The 17,405-nt window shown below is 39.5% G+C and overlaps 1 protein-coding gene across 6 annotated transcripts in view; it reads left to right on the forward strand.

Moving 5' to 3' along the window:
• LOC124612441 (glycerol kinase-like) overlaps positions 1-17,405 on the forward strand; it is a 177,131-nt gene that overhangs the window by 84,953 nt on the left and 74,773 nt on the right. For all 6 annotated transcript variants that reach the window (XM_047140657.1, XM_047140655.1, XM_047140656.1 and 3 more), the window contains exons 3-4: positions 384-642; positions 15,074-15,291. In XM_047140657.1, the coding sequence (XP_046996613.1) occupies positions 384-642; positions 15,074-15,291 (477 nt within the window). The remainder of the gene's footprint in view (positions 1-383; positions 643-15,073; positions 15,292-17,405) is intronic.

The raw sequence follows: 17,405 nt of genomic DNA on the forward strand, positions 1-17,405 counted from the left end.
ATGTGCTACCAAATTCAAGAACCATGGAATTCTTTATTTTTTAAGTTATGATTTGGATGCTTTATGATCTCAGCTGCTTTGTTCTCTAAAGAAAGACAGGAGGGAAAGAAAGGGGGGGGGGTCCATAGTTCATAGGAGGAACTTTGTAATTGGGTATAGTTGGTCACATGAATGCAAGTGGAAGTGAGACTTTTATGTATTAGTTTGTAACCATCACTCATTTACATTTTTTTATGACAATAAGTAGTGGAGTAACATATTTCTTGGGACATTGCCTGCATTATGTCATAGAACCAACCACAAATTAACGCTAAGATGAAGCATGCATATTTTACTTTGCTACAACTTCTGTAAGGAGACTGTATCTATTGTTTCTTTCCCAGGTGTTCTCTGCTCGAACATCTGAAGTAATAGCCTCCCATCAAATAGAATCATCATACATATTTCCACAAGAAGGATGGGTGGAACAAGATCCGCTGAAAATATTAGATGCTGTTAAGATATGCATTGAAAAAGTGGCAGAAGAACTTCAAGAGCAAGAAATAGAACCAAGTGATATAGTTACCATTGGTATAACTAATCAGAGGGAGAGTACAGTAGCCTGGGATTCCATCACTGGGAAACCTCTTTATAATGCTATAAGTATGTTGTGTTTTTATGTGTTTTAATATTTTTGTATTAACAATTGAAAATTAAATAGGATAGGTAACTTACACACACACACACACACACACACACACACACACACACAAACAAATAAATGTACAACTTCTTGGATGTCATAATACTGATCAGGCACCATGCATGAAGATGACTGTCAGCAAAGAGGAGGCATATGTGCAAACTGAAGCAGCAAATGAAAATTTGTACCAAGGCTGGGGTTTGAAGCTGGAGCTCCTGCTCAGTAGACAGATGCACTAACCACCGCGCCAATCTGACACAGTGGCTTTGCACAACTGCTTGGACTACTGTAGCAGGCCTCCTCAGTCCACAAAGTCCCATTCATGCCTCAGCCCACTTAGTGTTCCCCGTGGCCTTGAACAACGTTGCAGAGACTCTACGACTGTACTGGAATAGTGCCTCAGCATAGAACATAATGTGGGATCCTGTATGAAACCTAGGCATAGGTGCTTTAATGAAATGTAACTCTATGTTTCCAGAGATCTTTACAAGTCTCAAAGTATAAATTTTGATTTGTCATTTCAGTCTTCATATGTACATCTTAGTATCTAAGACCTGAAAAGGTCTCTGGAACCATGTGGTTTCTTTTGAAAGAGAAAACAGTTGGAACTTTTGGATGTGTGTGTGGTGAGAGCGGCAATGGAGGCGGCACAGCCAGAAGCTGCTAAGGGATATGGGAGAGAAAACGTACAGTTGTTAATGATTATGAAAACTTTTTATTTATTTTTATTTACATGTCAAGTTCTGTAGGACTAAACTGAGGAGCAAATCTCTAAGGTCATGGAACATGTCAGTACATGAAATTACAACATAAAACTAATAACAGATAAAAATAAAATGTTTATGAACACAAAAAGTCAATCTATAAGTTTAAGTAAATGCAATCAACAATACAATAAGAATCAGCTTAATTTTTCAAGAACCACCTCGACAGAGTAGGAGTGACCCACGAGGAAACTCTTCAGTTTTGATTTGAAAGTGCATGGATTACTGCTAAGATTTTTGAATTTGAGTGGTAGCTTATTGAAAATGGATGCAGCAGTATACTGTACACTTTTCTGCACAAGAGTTAAGGAAGTCCAATCCAAATGCAGGTTTGATTTCTGCCGAGTATTAACTGAGTGAAAGCTGTTTATTCTTGGGAACAAGCTAATATTGTTAACAAGAAATTACAGTAAGGAATACTAATATTGAGAGGCCAATGTCAAAATACCCAGACTTGTGAACAGGGGTTGACAAGAGGTTCATGAACTTACACCACTTATTGTTCAAGCCACCCACTACTGAGTCAAAATTATCCTTTTTATAATGGGAAGAGTTACCCCAAAATATAATACCATATGACATAAGTGAATGAAAATAAGCAAAGTAGACTAATTTTCATGTCGAACGATCACTCATTTCAGATACCGTTCGAATAGTAAAAATGGCAGCATTAAGTCTTTGAACAAGATCCCAAGTGTGGGCTTTCCAGGACAGTTTACTATCTATCTGAACACCTAGAAATTTGAGCTGTTCAGTTTCACTAATCATATGGCCATTCTATGAAATTAAAATGTCAGGTTTTCTTGAATTGTGTGTTAGAAACTGTAAAAACTGAGTCTTACTGTGATTTAACATTAGTGTATTCTCTACAAGCCATGAACTTAGGTCATGAACTGCACTATTTGAAACTGGTCCAGTGTTGCACACAACATCCTATACAACCAAGCTAGCGTCATCAGCAAACGGAAATATTTCAGAATTACCTGTAATACTAGAGGGCATATCATTTATATAAATAAGGAACAGGAGTGGCCCCAACACTGATCCCTGGGCCACCGCCCCACTTGACTGTATCCCACTCAGACCCCACATCACAGCCATTAACAACATTGTTAATAATGACCTTTTGCTGTTTGTTGCCAAAGTAAGAGGTGAACCATTTGTGAACTACTCCTGGTATTCAGTAATGGTCCAACTCCTGGAGCAATATTTTGTGATCAACACAATCAAACGCATTAGTTAAATCAAAAAATATGCCTAGCATTTGAAATCTTTTGTATAACCCATCCAGTACTGTGCAGCACAGTACTTTAATATTCTGCTAGGCACTCCATCATAAACATGAGAGTCCTTAGTCTTCAGTGATTTAATTATTGACTCAATCTCCCCCTTGTCTGTATCATAGAGGTTTATTTCAGACATCAATCTTGGAAAGGCATTTACCAAGAATGTTGTGAGATTCCCTGTAGAAACTAAATTTTTATTTAATTCACCAGCAATGCTCAGAAAAGATTGTAAAATACTATACGTACATCGGATTTATCAGTAGCTGAAATATTTTTACTACAAACTGACTTTATATCGTTGACCTTGTGCTGCTGACCAGACACTTCCTACACAACTGACCATATGGTTTAAATTTTATCCTGTGAATTAGCTATTCTATTTGTATACCACATACTCTTTGCCTTCGTAATAACATTTTTAAGCACCTTACAATACCTTGGGTCAAATCTACAAATAATCAAAAATTGAAATGATAATGTGTTTTTGTGTGATAAATAGAGTGAAAGAGAGAAGGAGAATGGGGTAAAATATCAGATTGGGGGAAGAATTGGGGGTGGGGGTGAGGTGAGTATTTACATCAGGAAAGAATGAGGTCAAGGGAATGGAGGGAGTTAATGTGGTGCCAATGGACAAGAACAAGAAGAGGCTTAGATCGAGGGGTCTGTTGAAGTGGAAAATGTGCCGTAGGTCAAGCTAGACTTCTGGAATGGAGTCACAGTGGTGTGGTTTATATCTGGAAGTACTCGAAAGCAAATGGAGACCTGCAGTCAAATAGTCATTGTGATTCTTAACCTGAGTGGTTAAGTCCTTAGTAGCAAGATGAATGGTTAGGTCAGCCTTGGCTTTTAAGTCACAAATAGCCAATTGATACATAGCTGTGCTTTCTGACTTAATGAGAGAGGACTGGAAGGCAGGTATTCATCTACAGTTTTCTGTGAGTGGCTAAGCAGAAGAATGGAAGGACAAATGTCCACAATGCCATTATGGTGGAAGACAGTGTGTCCTAAAGTCTTAATGATCACCTCAAAGAGAAGTTGTATAATTAATTTTTAATTTATTTGTAGGCCTATGTCTGCAATCCGAGTACACATTGAAATCCCCAATGCCACAGTTCTGTAGCATGCCACTTGAGGAGCCAAAACAAAATGGTGTGGCCCATTGATAAAGACGACTATTGTGAGATAACATTTTTCTTTTTTTTCACGTTTGAAGGGGAACAACACTACAACAATCCAGGCTGAGTTACCAGAAATGTGTGGCAACAATTCACCGTCATTTGGCACTATGATTAGGTGGCACAGCTCTTCCAGTGTGGTCAGATAAATCTGAATGAACAAGAACAAAGTGGTAGACCATCTCTGTGTGAAGAACTGGGAATTGCAGGAGAAGTAGAGACCTTGGTGCTTAAAGACCAGTATATCACAATTGAGATGACAGTGGAAAAAGTGAAAATCAGTCAGCATCTTGTACCACATTTCAAACATGACAAAGGTTGTTGTACCTATCTGAAAAGCCCACAGAACTGGGGTAGCAACGAAAATGTTGCAACTATGTCTGTGATCCAGATGCCTTTTTTAGCTGCCTAATTACTAAGGATGGGTGCTGGGTGTATAACTATAACTCTGAGACAAAGGAGCAAAGCAAGCAGTGGAAACATGTGAATTCACCACAACCGAAAAAGTCAAAGACCCAACTATCATCAGTCACTGTGATGTTGAAAGTTTTTTGGGGCTGCCTCAATGTGGTGGTAACAGATTGTTTGAGAGGGTCGAACTGTCACAGGAGCATACTAATGAAATCTGCTGATGAGCTTATGGGAGGCCTTCCAGATGAAGCAGTGTGAGAAACTAACCAGGGGGTGTTTCTGCTCCACAAAATTCCCCACCTCAAGTTGATTTTTTTAAGGTGAAATGCTGTTGAACAGGTAAAACACAGATTTCTATAACCAAGGACTCTGTTAATTCATCCATTGTTTGGAAAAATTAGTCACATTGAAGGTTGAATTTGTAGAGAAGGACTAACACAATCACCAAGTTTCATGGTCACAGCTTGATTTTTCTTTTTTTAAATGTTGATTAATATTTATGACAACCTCTCTTACAGTAGTGAATCTGTCTTAAACACTGGATCACGAGGACATTTTTGGGATGAAGCAGTCATTAACAGAAAGCCTTTAGCACACATACCCCAATCAGTTTATGTTTGGCTTGCCCTGATAAGCTATCTGTCTGTGTCAACTTTCTTTCCATAGCTCCTTGCAGTGGTTCTATGTAGCTTACGGATTCTCATAAAATTCTTGTAATGGCTTCTTTGCTAAATCATTCCTATAGGGACCATCTGTTGTAAATATAAACAAAACACATGAGAAAATGTTTTACTTATTATTATACATCTAAATATACACCTGACCGGCTCCTGTAAAGTGCATGAAAGAGGGTACTGCATATTTGCATTTAGAGGAAGGAAAAGATGACTATCTGTTTGCCGTGGTTTGCATCCTTATATCTTTTGATATTCTCATGGTCCCTATGCTTAGGAAAACACAGGGGCAAAGAGTCATCTATCAATGGCAAGCCCGTTAGATTTACTTACACAGGCATTGGATGCTCCACCACCACACATCTGTTTAGGGGATCATAAAAGTCATTAGGCCACTAATAAGTACTAAATCTTTTGGCTATGATGGTATTTCAATTAAAGTACTAAAATCTTTTGCTAATGCGATATTGTCCCCCTTGAGTTACCATTGTAACCAGATGAGGATTCAGTTTGTATTTCCTGAAAGACTAAAGTAGGTATTAGTAAAATCTAAATAAGTTGAGACAAGCAAGTGTCCTCTAATTATAGGCTGATCTCCCACCTGTTTATGTTCTTGATAATGTTTCAGAAGGGAACTTAAAGCACAAAATTGAAGTACCTTTCTGAGAATATTTTTTAGTTCAGTTTAGCTTCTGTAAAGGCATCTTTACTGAGAAAGCAAAACCTTTTTTTAAAAAAAATCACCAGTCTTCTGGTTGTTTTGATGCAGCCCACAATGAATACCTTTCCTGTGCTAACATTTTCATCTTGGAGGAACATTTCACCCTATGTCCTCATATAATTGTTGGATGTCTTCCCATTTCTGTCTTCCCCTACAGGTCATTCCCTGCTGTCTTAACACATGTCCTGTCATCCATTCCTTCTTATTGTTAGTGTTTTACGTACGTTCCTTTCTTCACCGATCCTGCAGAGAACCTCTTCATTCCTCATCTTACCAGTTTATCTAATTTTCAGTATCGTTCTGTAGCATCACATCTCAGACACTTCAGTTTTCTTCTTGTATGGTTGTCCCACACTCACAGTTCATGAGCATACAATGCTGTGCTCCTAACATTCATTCTCAGAAGGATCTTCCTCAAATTAAAGACTATGTTTGATGCTAGTTTGCCATGATATGCAGTTGTCCTCTGCAAGTCTACTTTTTATATCCTCCTAGCTTCATCTGTCGTGTGTTATTTTGCGTACAAGGTAGCAGACATCCTTAAATTCATCTAATTTGTGGCCACAAATTTTGATGTTAAGTTTATGGGTAATGACATTTCTGTTATTCCTCATTATTTCCATCTTTCTTCGGTTTGCTCTTTTAAGTCCATGTTCTGTAGTCACTAAACTGTTAATTCCATTGAGCCGATCATGCAATTCTTCCCCAGTTTCACTGAGGATAGCGTGTGAATCTTATCAGTGATATTCTTTAACCCTGAAGTTTAATCCTTCTCTTGTACCTTTCATTTATTTCTGTCATTACTTCAAAGTTTCAAAATTTCCTGAAAATATCATCTTAAGAACATACGGTAGAAATCTTGATGATCTGCCATGAAGAGAAATTATAGAAGTGGCCATCCCAAATTGATACCTTTGATACCTAAAAATCATAGTTTTTAGAAGTTTTCTCAGGAACCACCATGAACAAACTGTGCTGTTATAAGCTGCCAAGGTCCATCCTAGACCACACCTAAAGTAAAATAAGCAACCAATTTACTCAATTTGTCTGGGCTGGGAGAATTGCATTATGTTTAAATTTTGACCTAGTACTATGGGAATGCTACATTATGCCCATTCTTCCAGTAGGTATGGAAAGGACTATTGAAAACACTTCACCCCTGATCTCTGTGATGAATAGAACTCGAATATGACCCGTTTGCACAGGCTGATAACATGTTGCCAATACACATTCAGACAGTACATTGAAAATCCACAGTAATCCAAAAACAAAATAAAAGAATACCTCATTAACCATTACTACAATTTGTCAAAATATTAGAACTCAGGGATGTAACTTTCACTTAAGTCTAATTCTAATATTTGCATCAAACAAATCTGGTGTTTGTAGTATACAGGATAGTAGTTTATGTAACTTAAATGTTTTGTTAAAGTGCTAGATAAAAACAGCAATTGATTAGAGTCAGAGGAGGAGCAATTGCTTTTTTCGTAGTACCTGTCTTCCACGTAGTATGCTGATATAAATTAATTCCCATAAGTATCAGTGTGAGTTTATTTGCACTAAATGTAGCTTTTTCTTAGTGTACTTTACATAAGTAACCTGCAGAGGGCACTTGTGCCTGTTGATGTGTAGCTCGACTCATTCCACATCCCTGAAGGCTCTCCTTCATTATGGGATTAATGGATCACAATGTGTAAATTAATTAGAAAAACTAAAACATAAGGATTAGTGGCATCAGTATATATGTAGTTTCCTTTACAGATGTATTGCAATTTACTAGATCAAATCTGAGATTTCCATTCAGCTTCCATGTGTGGCACAGGAAACGGTGAGAGTGGGAAGTGGCTGGAGTGCTGTGATGGCATAAGTCTTTAACAAGTTTTACACACATTTATTAATGAAATTCACCAAATCAGAGTTCATGCATAAGATGGTCATAAGCAAATAATCCAGCGCCCAGTTTACAAATACTATCTTACTATTCAGTACTTTATAACATATGGTAAAGCTTCTACCCCTCAGAATATCTTCAGTTTTACAGATAACGGGCATGAAACAATATACTATAACTGTAAATTATAGAACACAGCTTGGTTAATAAAACATCAACAAAGTTACCCACTGCTAACCACAATCCACAATAAATGAGAGAGCATTTCAGTCAGGGCCAGCAGTAAAACAAGATCAAAATTTTGTACAGCACAATAAGCAATAAAATATAGATTGTCAGAGTTTAATACACTATGCCCTACAGCAGCTGCATTGTACTGGCAATATGACCTCTTCCACAATTTAAATTGCCGAAGCCAGACACAGTCATCAGCACAGGGTTTGCACTGAACAGGGTTTGCACTGAACAGAACTGGCGCAGCCTCCTTTAACTTTCATAGCTGAGCACTTGCTGCAGTTAATAACAACTTGTATCCTGGCAGCACCACATTCCTTGGATCCACAAAACTGAGCATCGTCTGCTTGTCCAGACCAGAACTGATGCCCCATCTGGACAGCATGCCACCACATGTCCAGACCACAGATTCCACCAGACTACTTTCACTGCTTTGCTGCATGAACTTCCACTATGCCTCATCGAGCTGGTTGCCCTCTTAGACAGCTGCTAGTTGCTGTGCCTTCCTGCTAGCCATCTTCATACTGGCACCTTTCCACTGAGGTTGCACACTGGTGGCAACAGCGTCCATCCTGTCCTCCTAATACAGTGGGCCACTATCATGAGCAATCTCCATGAGCCAGCAACGCCATGATGTAAATGTGACTAGGCACCATAAGTACTGTGGCCTTCCTACTGGGTCAGTATGCCAGTTGTCACCTTGCTGCAATGCTGCAAGTCACTATATAGCTGCTGCTGGTGTGGTCTGCTGTTATGGAAAGGAACACCAGTACTGATGTCAACTGCCAGATTGGGCATATGACTGTGCTGTGAGAATGGCTGGTACCTTGGGGTTGTCTCATTTCATACCTCTTTTTAGTATCGCTTTTACTTGTTTAACGGATGTGACAAGTTGCAGAAGTTAACCACTTTTCTTATAATCAGATACTACTGGATTCTTTCCCTTTGTTGTGTGTGTCATCAGCTATTAATCGCCACACGGTTTGAGACGTCCTGTCACAGGCTGCATTGCCCCTCCCGCCGGAGGTTCAAGGCCCCCCCGCCCCCCGCCCCCCCCCCCCCCCCCCCCCCCCCCCGGGCATGGGTGTGTGTATTGTTTTTAGCATAAGTTAGTTTAAGTAGTGTGTAAGTCTAGGGACCGATGGCCTTAGCAGTTTGGTCCCTTAGGAATTCCCAAACATTTGAACATTTTGTGTAAGTCTAGTGACTGATGACCTGAGCGATTTGGCCTCGTAGGAATTTACACACATTTGAACATTTTGTTATTCACCCACATTCAGTATACCATAACATACTGTATAAGTCATTCTACATTTCCACACAGTCATCCAGTGATGATACATACATTCCTGTAGAGATTAGCTCCATCAGTGAACAATTGAGGGATAATGCTACCCTTATCTGTGAGAAATCAAGAATCTATTAATTAAATATGAGAATAGATTGCTCACCACACAGAGAAAGCACTGAGTGGTGATTAGTCACATTTAAAATTAGGCTAAGCTGGTAGACATAGTTCTGCCTCAGACGTAATACACACACACACACATACACACACACACACACACACACACACACACACACACACACTCACTCACTCACTCTCTCACTCTCTCTCTCTCTCTCTCTCTCTCTCTCTCTCTCTGTTGTTTCCTCCAGGTGCTGAGGTCCAAAAGCAGTGAACAATGTTTTTGACTGGGGCTGGGGGGTTAAATAAGATGTGTGGGGTAGACTGTGGACCTGTTGTTGAAGTCAAGCACAGAATTTTGTGCAGTATACTTGGTGACTAGATGGTCCAGTCGTCTCTTGGCCACAGTTAGGCAGTGGTCATTCATGCAGGCAGACAGCGGGTCAGTGCCCATGCCTGTGTGGAATACCACACAGTGTTTGCAGCTAAGTTGGTAGACCACATGGGTGCTATCACTAGTGGCCCTGCCTTTGACAGGGTAAGACATGCCTGTGACAGAAATGGAGTAGATAGTAGTCGGAGGATGTGTGGAACAGGATATGCATCTACATCTACTACAGGGATATGAGTTGTTGGGGTGTGGAATGATGTGGACAATTATATTGCATAGGTTGGGTGGTGATAGAGGGATATTTCTCATTTTAGGATATAACAAGAAGTAGTCAAAACCCTGGCATAGAATGTGATTAAGTTGCATAAGTCGTAGGTGGTAGTGAATCACAAGGGGGCACCCCTTTGTGGCCAGTTAGTAGGCATGGGCATTGGTATGTGACTTGGCAGACAAAGCATGGGAGATCTGTTGCTGGATAAGGTGGGAGAATCATGTTACACCATGTGGTGATCCGATGGCAATTCAGAGGAAGAGATGAAAATTTAATAGTCATGGATGACTGGAATTTGACAGTAGGAAAAAGAAGAGAAGGAAACGTGGTGTGGTTGTGTTTTTTATGGAGGGTGCTTGCAGGAGTGGGTTTAATAATCAATAAAAAAATAGCTACTACAAACAGCATAGTGAACGCATTATTGTGGCCAAGATAGACACGAAGCCCACACCTACTACAGTAGTACAAGTCTATATGCCAACTAGCTCTGCAGATGATGAAGAAATTGATGAAATATATGGTGAGATAAAAGAAATTATCCAGATAGTGGCGGGAGACGAAAATTTAATAGTCATGGGGGACTGGAATTCAATAGTAGGAAAAGGAGGAGAAGGAAAAGTAGTAGGTGAATATGGAATGGGGATAAAGAATGAAAGAGGAAGCCACCTGGTAGAATTCTAGAATTCTGCACAGACAATAGCTTAATTATAGCTAACGCTTGTGTTAAGAATCATGAAAGAAAGTTGTACACATGGAAGAGGCCTGGAGACACTGGAAGGTTTCAGATAGATTATATTATATGGTAAGACAGAGATTTAGGAATCAGGTTTTATATTGTAAGACATTTCCAGGAGCACGTGTGGACTCTGACCACAATCTATTGGTTATGAACTGTAGATTAAAACTGAAGAAACTGCAAAATGGTGGGAATTTAAGGAGATGGGACCTGGATAAACTCAAAGAACCAGAGGTTGTACAGAGTTTCAGGGAGAGCATAAGGGAACAATTGACAGGAATGGGGGAATGAAATACAGTAGAAGAAGAATGGGTAGCTCTCAGGGATGAAGTAGTGAAGGCAGCAGAGGATCAAGTAGGTAAAAAGACGAGGGCTAGTAGAAATCCTTGGGTAACAGAAGAGATGCTGAATTTAATTGATGAAACAAGAAAGTACAAAAAAGCAGTAAGTGAAGCAGGCAAAATGGAATACAAACATCTCAAAAATGAGATCGACAGAAAGTGCAAAATGGCTAAGCGGGGATGGCTAGAGGACAAATGTAAGGATGTAGAGGCTTATCTCACGAGGTGTACATGATCAAGGGCAGAGCCACGTGTGAAAGCACCCATGTGATTTACCAACTGACCTGCCTATCTAATAATGTACAAGCTTTCTATGTGGGAATGACCAGCAACAAACTGTCCATTTGCATGAATGGACACAGGCAGACAGTGTTTGTTGGTAATGAGGATCACCCTGTGGCTAAACATGCCTTGGTGCACGGCCAGCACATCTTGGCACAGTGTTACACCGTCCGGGTTATCTGGATACTTCCCACTAACACCAACCTGTCAGAACTCCGGAGATGGGTACTTGCCCTTCAGTTTATCCTCTCTTCTCGTTACCCATCAGGCCTCAACCTCCGCTAATTTCAAGTTGCCGCTGCTCATACCTCACCTGTCATTCAACAACATCTTTGCCTCTGTACTTCCGCCTCAACTGACATCTCTGCCCAAACTCTTGGCCTTTACAAATGTCTGCTTGTGTCTGTGTATGTGCGGATGGATATGTGTGTGTGCGCGTGAGTGTATACCTGTCCTTTTTTCCCCCTAAGGTAAGTCTTTCCGTTCCAGATTGGAATGACTCCTTACCCTCTCCCTTAAAACCCACATCCTTTCTTCTTTCCCTCTCCTTCCCTCTTTCCCAATGAAGCAACCTTTGGTTGCCAAAGCTTGAATTTTGTGTGTATGTTTGTGTTTGTTTGTTTGTCTATCAGCATGCCAGCGCTTTCGTTTGGTAAGTAACATTATGTCCAACATGATGTGCTTGACTTCAGTGTTTGCTGCACAGCCTTTGCCATCTAGAACCTTCCTACCAACACTGGCTTTCCTGAATTGCACAGATGAGAACTCTCTCTGCAGTATATCCTATGTTCCGGTAACCCTTCTGGCTTCAACTTTCATTAGTCACTGTCCTTCATCTACCCCCCCCCCCCCCCTCCCCTACTCTCACTCCAACAATACACATGCCTTGTATTCCACCAATACACTAGTCATTTCCTTTCTCTATACCTCTCCTCTTCCCTCTCCCCCGGACTGCCTCCCAAATCTTCTACTAGCAGCCCTGTCCTGTCCCCACCATGCCCCTGCTCATTCCCTCAGTAGCACATTGTCATCCTCCCCCTACCCTGCTAACCCTCCCCCTCTCCGCCACATGCCTCCTCTTTACCCCCACCATCCAAGCCAGATTGCTGCTCTCAGCAGATGTACATGCAGCCCACATAGGACCCAAGTTGCTATAAACATTAACCATGCAAGTGTATATCATACTGTTATGAGAGTAATGTGTTTTTTCTGCTTTTGAAGGAGAACTTGATCTGAAAGTTAAAAGTTTAGCAGTCTTTTCATTCTGTCTGCCTGGAATCTCAATGACTCCTCTACTGGTGAATAGCAATCTATCCTTTTAATATGTTGTTATTCCGGCCTGGACTTCTCATTGTATATACAAGGTATCCCAAATACAATGTGACAAATTTGTAGGGGAGGTGGGTCATGTCATAAGGATTGAGAATTGCATAGCAACCCATAGCTGCAAACGTTGTTGTATGCCTCTAGGTGATCCTGTACACGAAAGTACTGGAGGGGAATGCTGCTTGTTGGTGCTGTATATGAAAGCACTGGAAGGGAACACCACTAGGTGGTGCTATATGTGAGGGTACTGGAGGGGAATGCTGCTAGATAGTGCTGTAGATGAGAGTACTCATTGGGAACAGAGGATTTCCTCAGTCAAGCACTAGCCAGCATATGAGGAGCATGGAATGGAATATGAATTGTGAGCTTACAGACATGCATCTAATGTAAGGAATAGCTGAGTGCAGTGGACAATCTGGAGGACTCCTTTATTGAGAATACTTCCAAGATATACATCAACCACACCACAGTTTGTTTGTATCAAAATTTGTGCAAGTATGTGTCATTAAGAAGGCATGCTATGATTGGTGCATTCAGTCATTAGGGAGAAGATGTGTTGGATGCCATTGAATTAATCTAAGCACCAGCATATGTGACACTGCCTCAGACTTAAGAATGTTTCATAGCAGTGTCCAGCGTGCTTTGAACACTGAGCCGTTACATGCCTTCCATCTCTAAAGGATGCAGTTGCAGCACCGATGAATATCCTGCGCACATGTGTTTCGCAAAGTGGTTTCTACAACAAAGTGACAGACGTGCATGCCCCAGCTTATGTGTTGTTCACTAATGAGGCCACATTCACTAGGGATGGCATCACAATGGAGTATCACTTGATCAATGAGCTTATTGAATCTACTACCCGTAGCTGCCTTTTTTTCTTGCACTTATGTAATGCCACAAGTAATGAGGATAATGGGCAAGGGGTACTACATTCATAGCGTTGTTGTTGTTTTTAGGGAAGAGACCAACAGCAGGTCATCGGTCTCATCGGATTAGGGAAGGATGGGGAAGAAGTCTGCCGTGCCCTTTGAAAGGCACCATCCTGCCATTTGCCTGGAGCGATTTAGGGAAATCACGGAAAACCTAAATCAGGATGTCCGGATGCAGGATTGAACCATCGTCCTCCTGAATGCGAGTCCAGTGTGCCAACCACCGCGCCACCTCCCTCGGTATGTTCAAAGTGTTTGGATAAGTTGAGAATTTGGGTCTGATGGGAAGTGAGCTAGGGCAGCCTTTCCAGTTGCAATGACCACTGTGTCTGGATGGCTCAGTGGTCAGAGCATCTGCCTAGTAAGCGGGAGATCCAGATTCAAACCCCAGTCCAGCACAAATTTTCAACTTTCCCCATTGATTTCAATCAATGCCCACTTGCAGCAAAGGTCTGTAATTCCTTTGTGTCTTAATTAGTAATGGATGCTGGATAAAAAAAAATGGTGCCTGCTCTTTCGGACAAGTCCAAAAGAACAGACGCCACGTATATACATATGGTAATATCAAAACCACGTTTAAGGCATTTTGAAGAGAAAGGTGAATACTTTCTCAGTTGTATAGTAACCATTTATGAGATGTGGATTCGTCACTATGAACCACAGAGTAAGCAAGAGAGCATGTTGTGAGAAAAGGCATCTGCACTTGCAGAAAATAGTTCAAAGCCAAGCATTTTCAGGAAAGTTGATGATGGCAATGTTTTGGGGTATGTAAGGTTCACTCTGGAGGGTCAGACAGTTAATAACAGTAGCTCCTGTGAGCTACTGCAATATCTGAAACTCAAAATCAAACCAAGGAGGACAGAAAAGCTTTCAAAGTGTGTGATTTTGCTTGTGGATAATGCCTGTTCTCATACAGCTGGGAAAACAATGTAATGCATTCAGAAATATTGGTTTGAGCTGCTTGCGAACTCACCATACAGTACTGTCCTAGCTTCAAGTGATTTTCACCAATTTGATCGGATGAAGAATTACCTGCACAAATCCCAAGCTTTGTCAGATGATGAGGTCTGTAGACAGTGCAAGAATTGGCATGAATTGTACTACAAAGCTACTTACGGGATGAAATTATGACACTTGTCAAGGGATGAACCAAATTCATAGAGAATGGCAGAGATTATTATATAGAGAAATTATGTTACATATAATGTTGTTTTCCCAATAAAAAGTTTCTTTTAAAAGCATTGACTTTTCTTTTTAACCTGTCCTCATAAAAGCCAGTAAGTAATTGTGTTTCTTTTTTATGTGTGTTATTGTACATGTTTGACCCTATTTTCTGCGTTTTGACACATAGATAATTATTTTCACATATTATTTGTCTGCATTTTATGTGCATATATTTAAATTAAAACTGTCACTCTGTGGTAGCAGTATTATACCATGCATTTATATCAGGCATTTTTGAACATATCTGTATAAACTTTTTATCGAAACAGATGTAATGAAATTTCTCCAGCTCTGTTAATGTTGTATAATTATTATTTGATTTTACAGTATGGTTAGACATGCGCACAACTTCCACAGTAGATGAATTATTATCCAAAGTACCCAAGAAGAATAAGAATTGCCTAAAACAGTTATGTGGTCTGCCACTAAGTCCTTATTTCAGTGCTTTGAAAATGAGATGGCTTATGGAAAATATCCAAGAAGTTAAAGATGCAGTAAAAGGCAATCGATGTTGTTTTGGAACCATAGATTCATGGCTTATATGGGTATGGACCCTTGCTTTAGATACTACTTATAAACTATATCTGATGTTCAGATTTCTCTTTTCTACTTTTTCCATGTAACAATGATGTGAGATATTATTATGAATATTTCAACTTATGAATGGCATATAGACCTTCAGACAGATGAGTATAATTCAGTTACCCACCTGTGATATGTGTTTGCAGTAATTATTTCTTCTGTGTATGCATGTTTTTAATCAGATATCTTGGTCCAGTTTCTCACATAACAGGCCCATGTAATATATCCAAGAAAAGAAATAATAACATCAGACCTAAAATAGAACACCACATACCAGCAATGATAATAGCAATGTTAAATTCTAAAAATTGAATTTCTGGTTATATAACCCCAATGTATCTTGACTGCAAGATTTATTCATCTGGGTTATTACACTTGAATGAATAACTTGCCACGAATGGTAAATTCCATTTATTCAATAAAGACACAAGAAAAAATGTGCAGACTGGTTGTACTATTCAACAAAAATTTTACTTCATTGTTCATATTGCAAATTGTACTTTTACTACTGATTTTTTTAAATTTTATACATCCATTCCAGTATTGATTTAATACCCAGTATTGGTATTCAAGATCTGTCCACATATAAGCTAGAATTATTCAAAATGTTTTGTACAGCTGCAAAATTGTTTTGCCAAACTGTCTGATTATTATCATAAAGCATGCAGAACATCATTGTTTTAAACAGTGATCTTCACATCATGAATACAGCATTAACTGCTACATTTAATATGAAAATGTGTTTTAGATTCAAACTAGACTACTAATCATTAACTATCTAATGATATTTATTACAACAAAGACAATCAATTATTGACAAAATAATTTAATTGGATAAATAAAAAATTTAATTGTATAGATAAAAAATTTCTATGTGTATATTCTGCCGCCACTTGGTGAGTAGATTTTGTATCTGTCCAATTAAATTATTAATGATATTTATTATTTGACATAATAGAAAGACAATATTTCAATCACACATTTGCAGGTATCAAATAGTTCATTATATATTGGTATCAGTTAGCACATTAATTCCTAATATCTCACTTACATCACAAGCTTTAACAGAGTGTACATGCATTCACACACCCTCCTCCCCACATACACACAAACAGTGTTTTTTTATTTATTTATTTTTGTGTGTGTGTGTGTGTGTGTGTGTGTGTGTGTGTGTGTGTGTGTGTTTAAGAACTGGCAAGTAAAAGGTAATACTTGTAAAAGATACATACAGCAATGAAGAAATGGTAACAAGCTTATCAACGGAAACAATTTCTCCAAGATGACAACAATGATGGTGATGACAGCATAAAGATACATATTGAACATTACTGCCAAAGGTGCATATGAATAGCAAAGTAATTGCCTGCTTACAGTAGCTGATTTTTTTAATAATAAGAAAAATAAGTGAAAAATAAGTAAGAAAACAGTTTGATAATGTGAGAGAACAGCTTTCAATAAGAAGGGGGAATGGAATAATGGAAGTCACTTTCAGGCTAGAGAGAGGGAAAATGGTGTGACATGAACTAATGCTGGTTATGGAAACAGCAAAATGACATTTTACATTTGACAGGAAAAAATACACACACTTACGTGAAGAACAATCAGCATTAAGAGTGGAAATCAGGCTTCCTGATAGAAAATATAAATTGTGAGAAATAAAAACAACTGTTACCTAATTTATGTATGAAGTGTTACACAACAGAAATGTATTATGGGCTAATGTAAAATTATCTGAGTCTTCTCCAACAAGCACCAAACTAAGCCAAGTGAGACCAGTGCCACCTGCCCCAGTCAAAAAAACAAACATGCAGAAAGCCAATATTGTGGAAAGCAGGACAAACCCAGAAGATATAGCCTCAGCTCACTTGAGCAAGAGGGGCCAGCAACATGACTCCAGCGAGCAGAAGGCATCTTGTCATTCTAACAGCATAGCTCGATTTTGTAAGAGAGAGTAAAAGTTCCACAAGAGCGCCTATCAGCCCGCTGCTTGAAAGGTAACAAGGTGAAGCCCTCAAACCCTTTCTTGCAAAATAGAGGGCTGGTGAAGAGCACTGATGAGTCCCAGAAAGGACATTAC

This window comes from Schistocerca americana, chromosome 4, assembly GCF_021461395.2.
Source record: "Schistocerca americana isolate TAMUIC-IGC-003095 chromosome 4, iqSchAmer2.1, whole genome shotgun sequence".
In the NCBI taxonomy this organism is placed as follows: domain Eukaryota; kingdom Metazoa; phylum Arthropoda; class Insecta; order Orthoptera; family Acrididae; genus Schistocerca; species Schistocerca americana.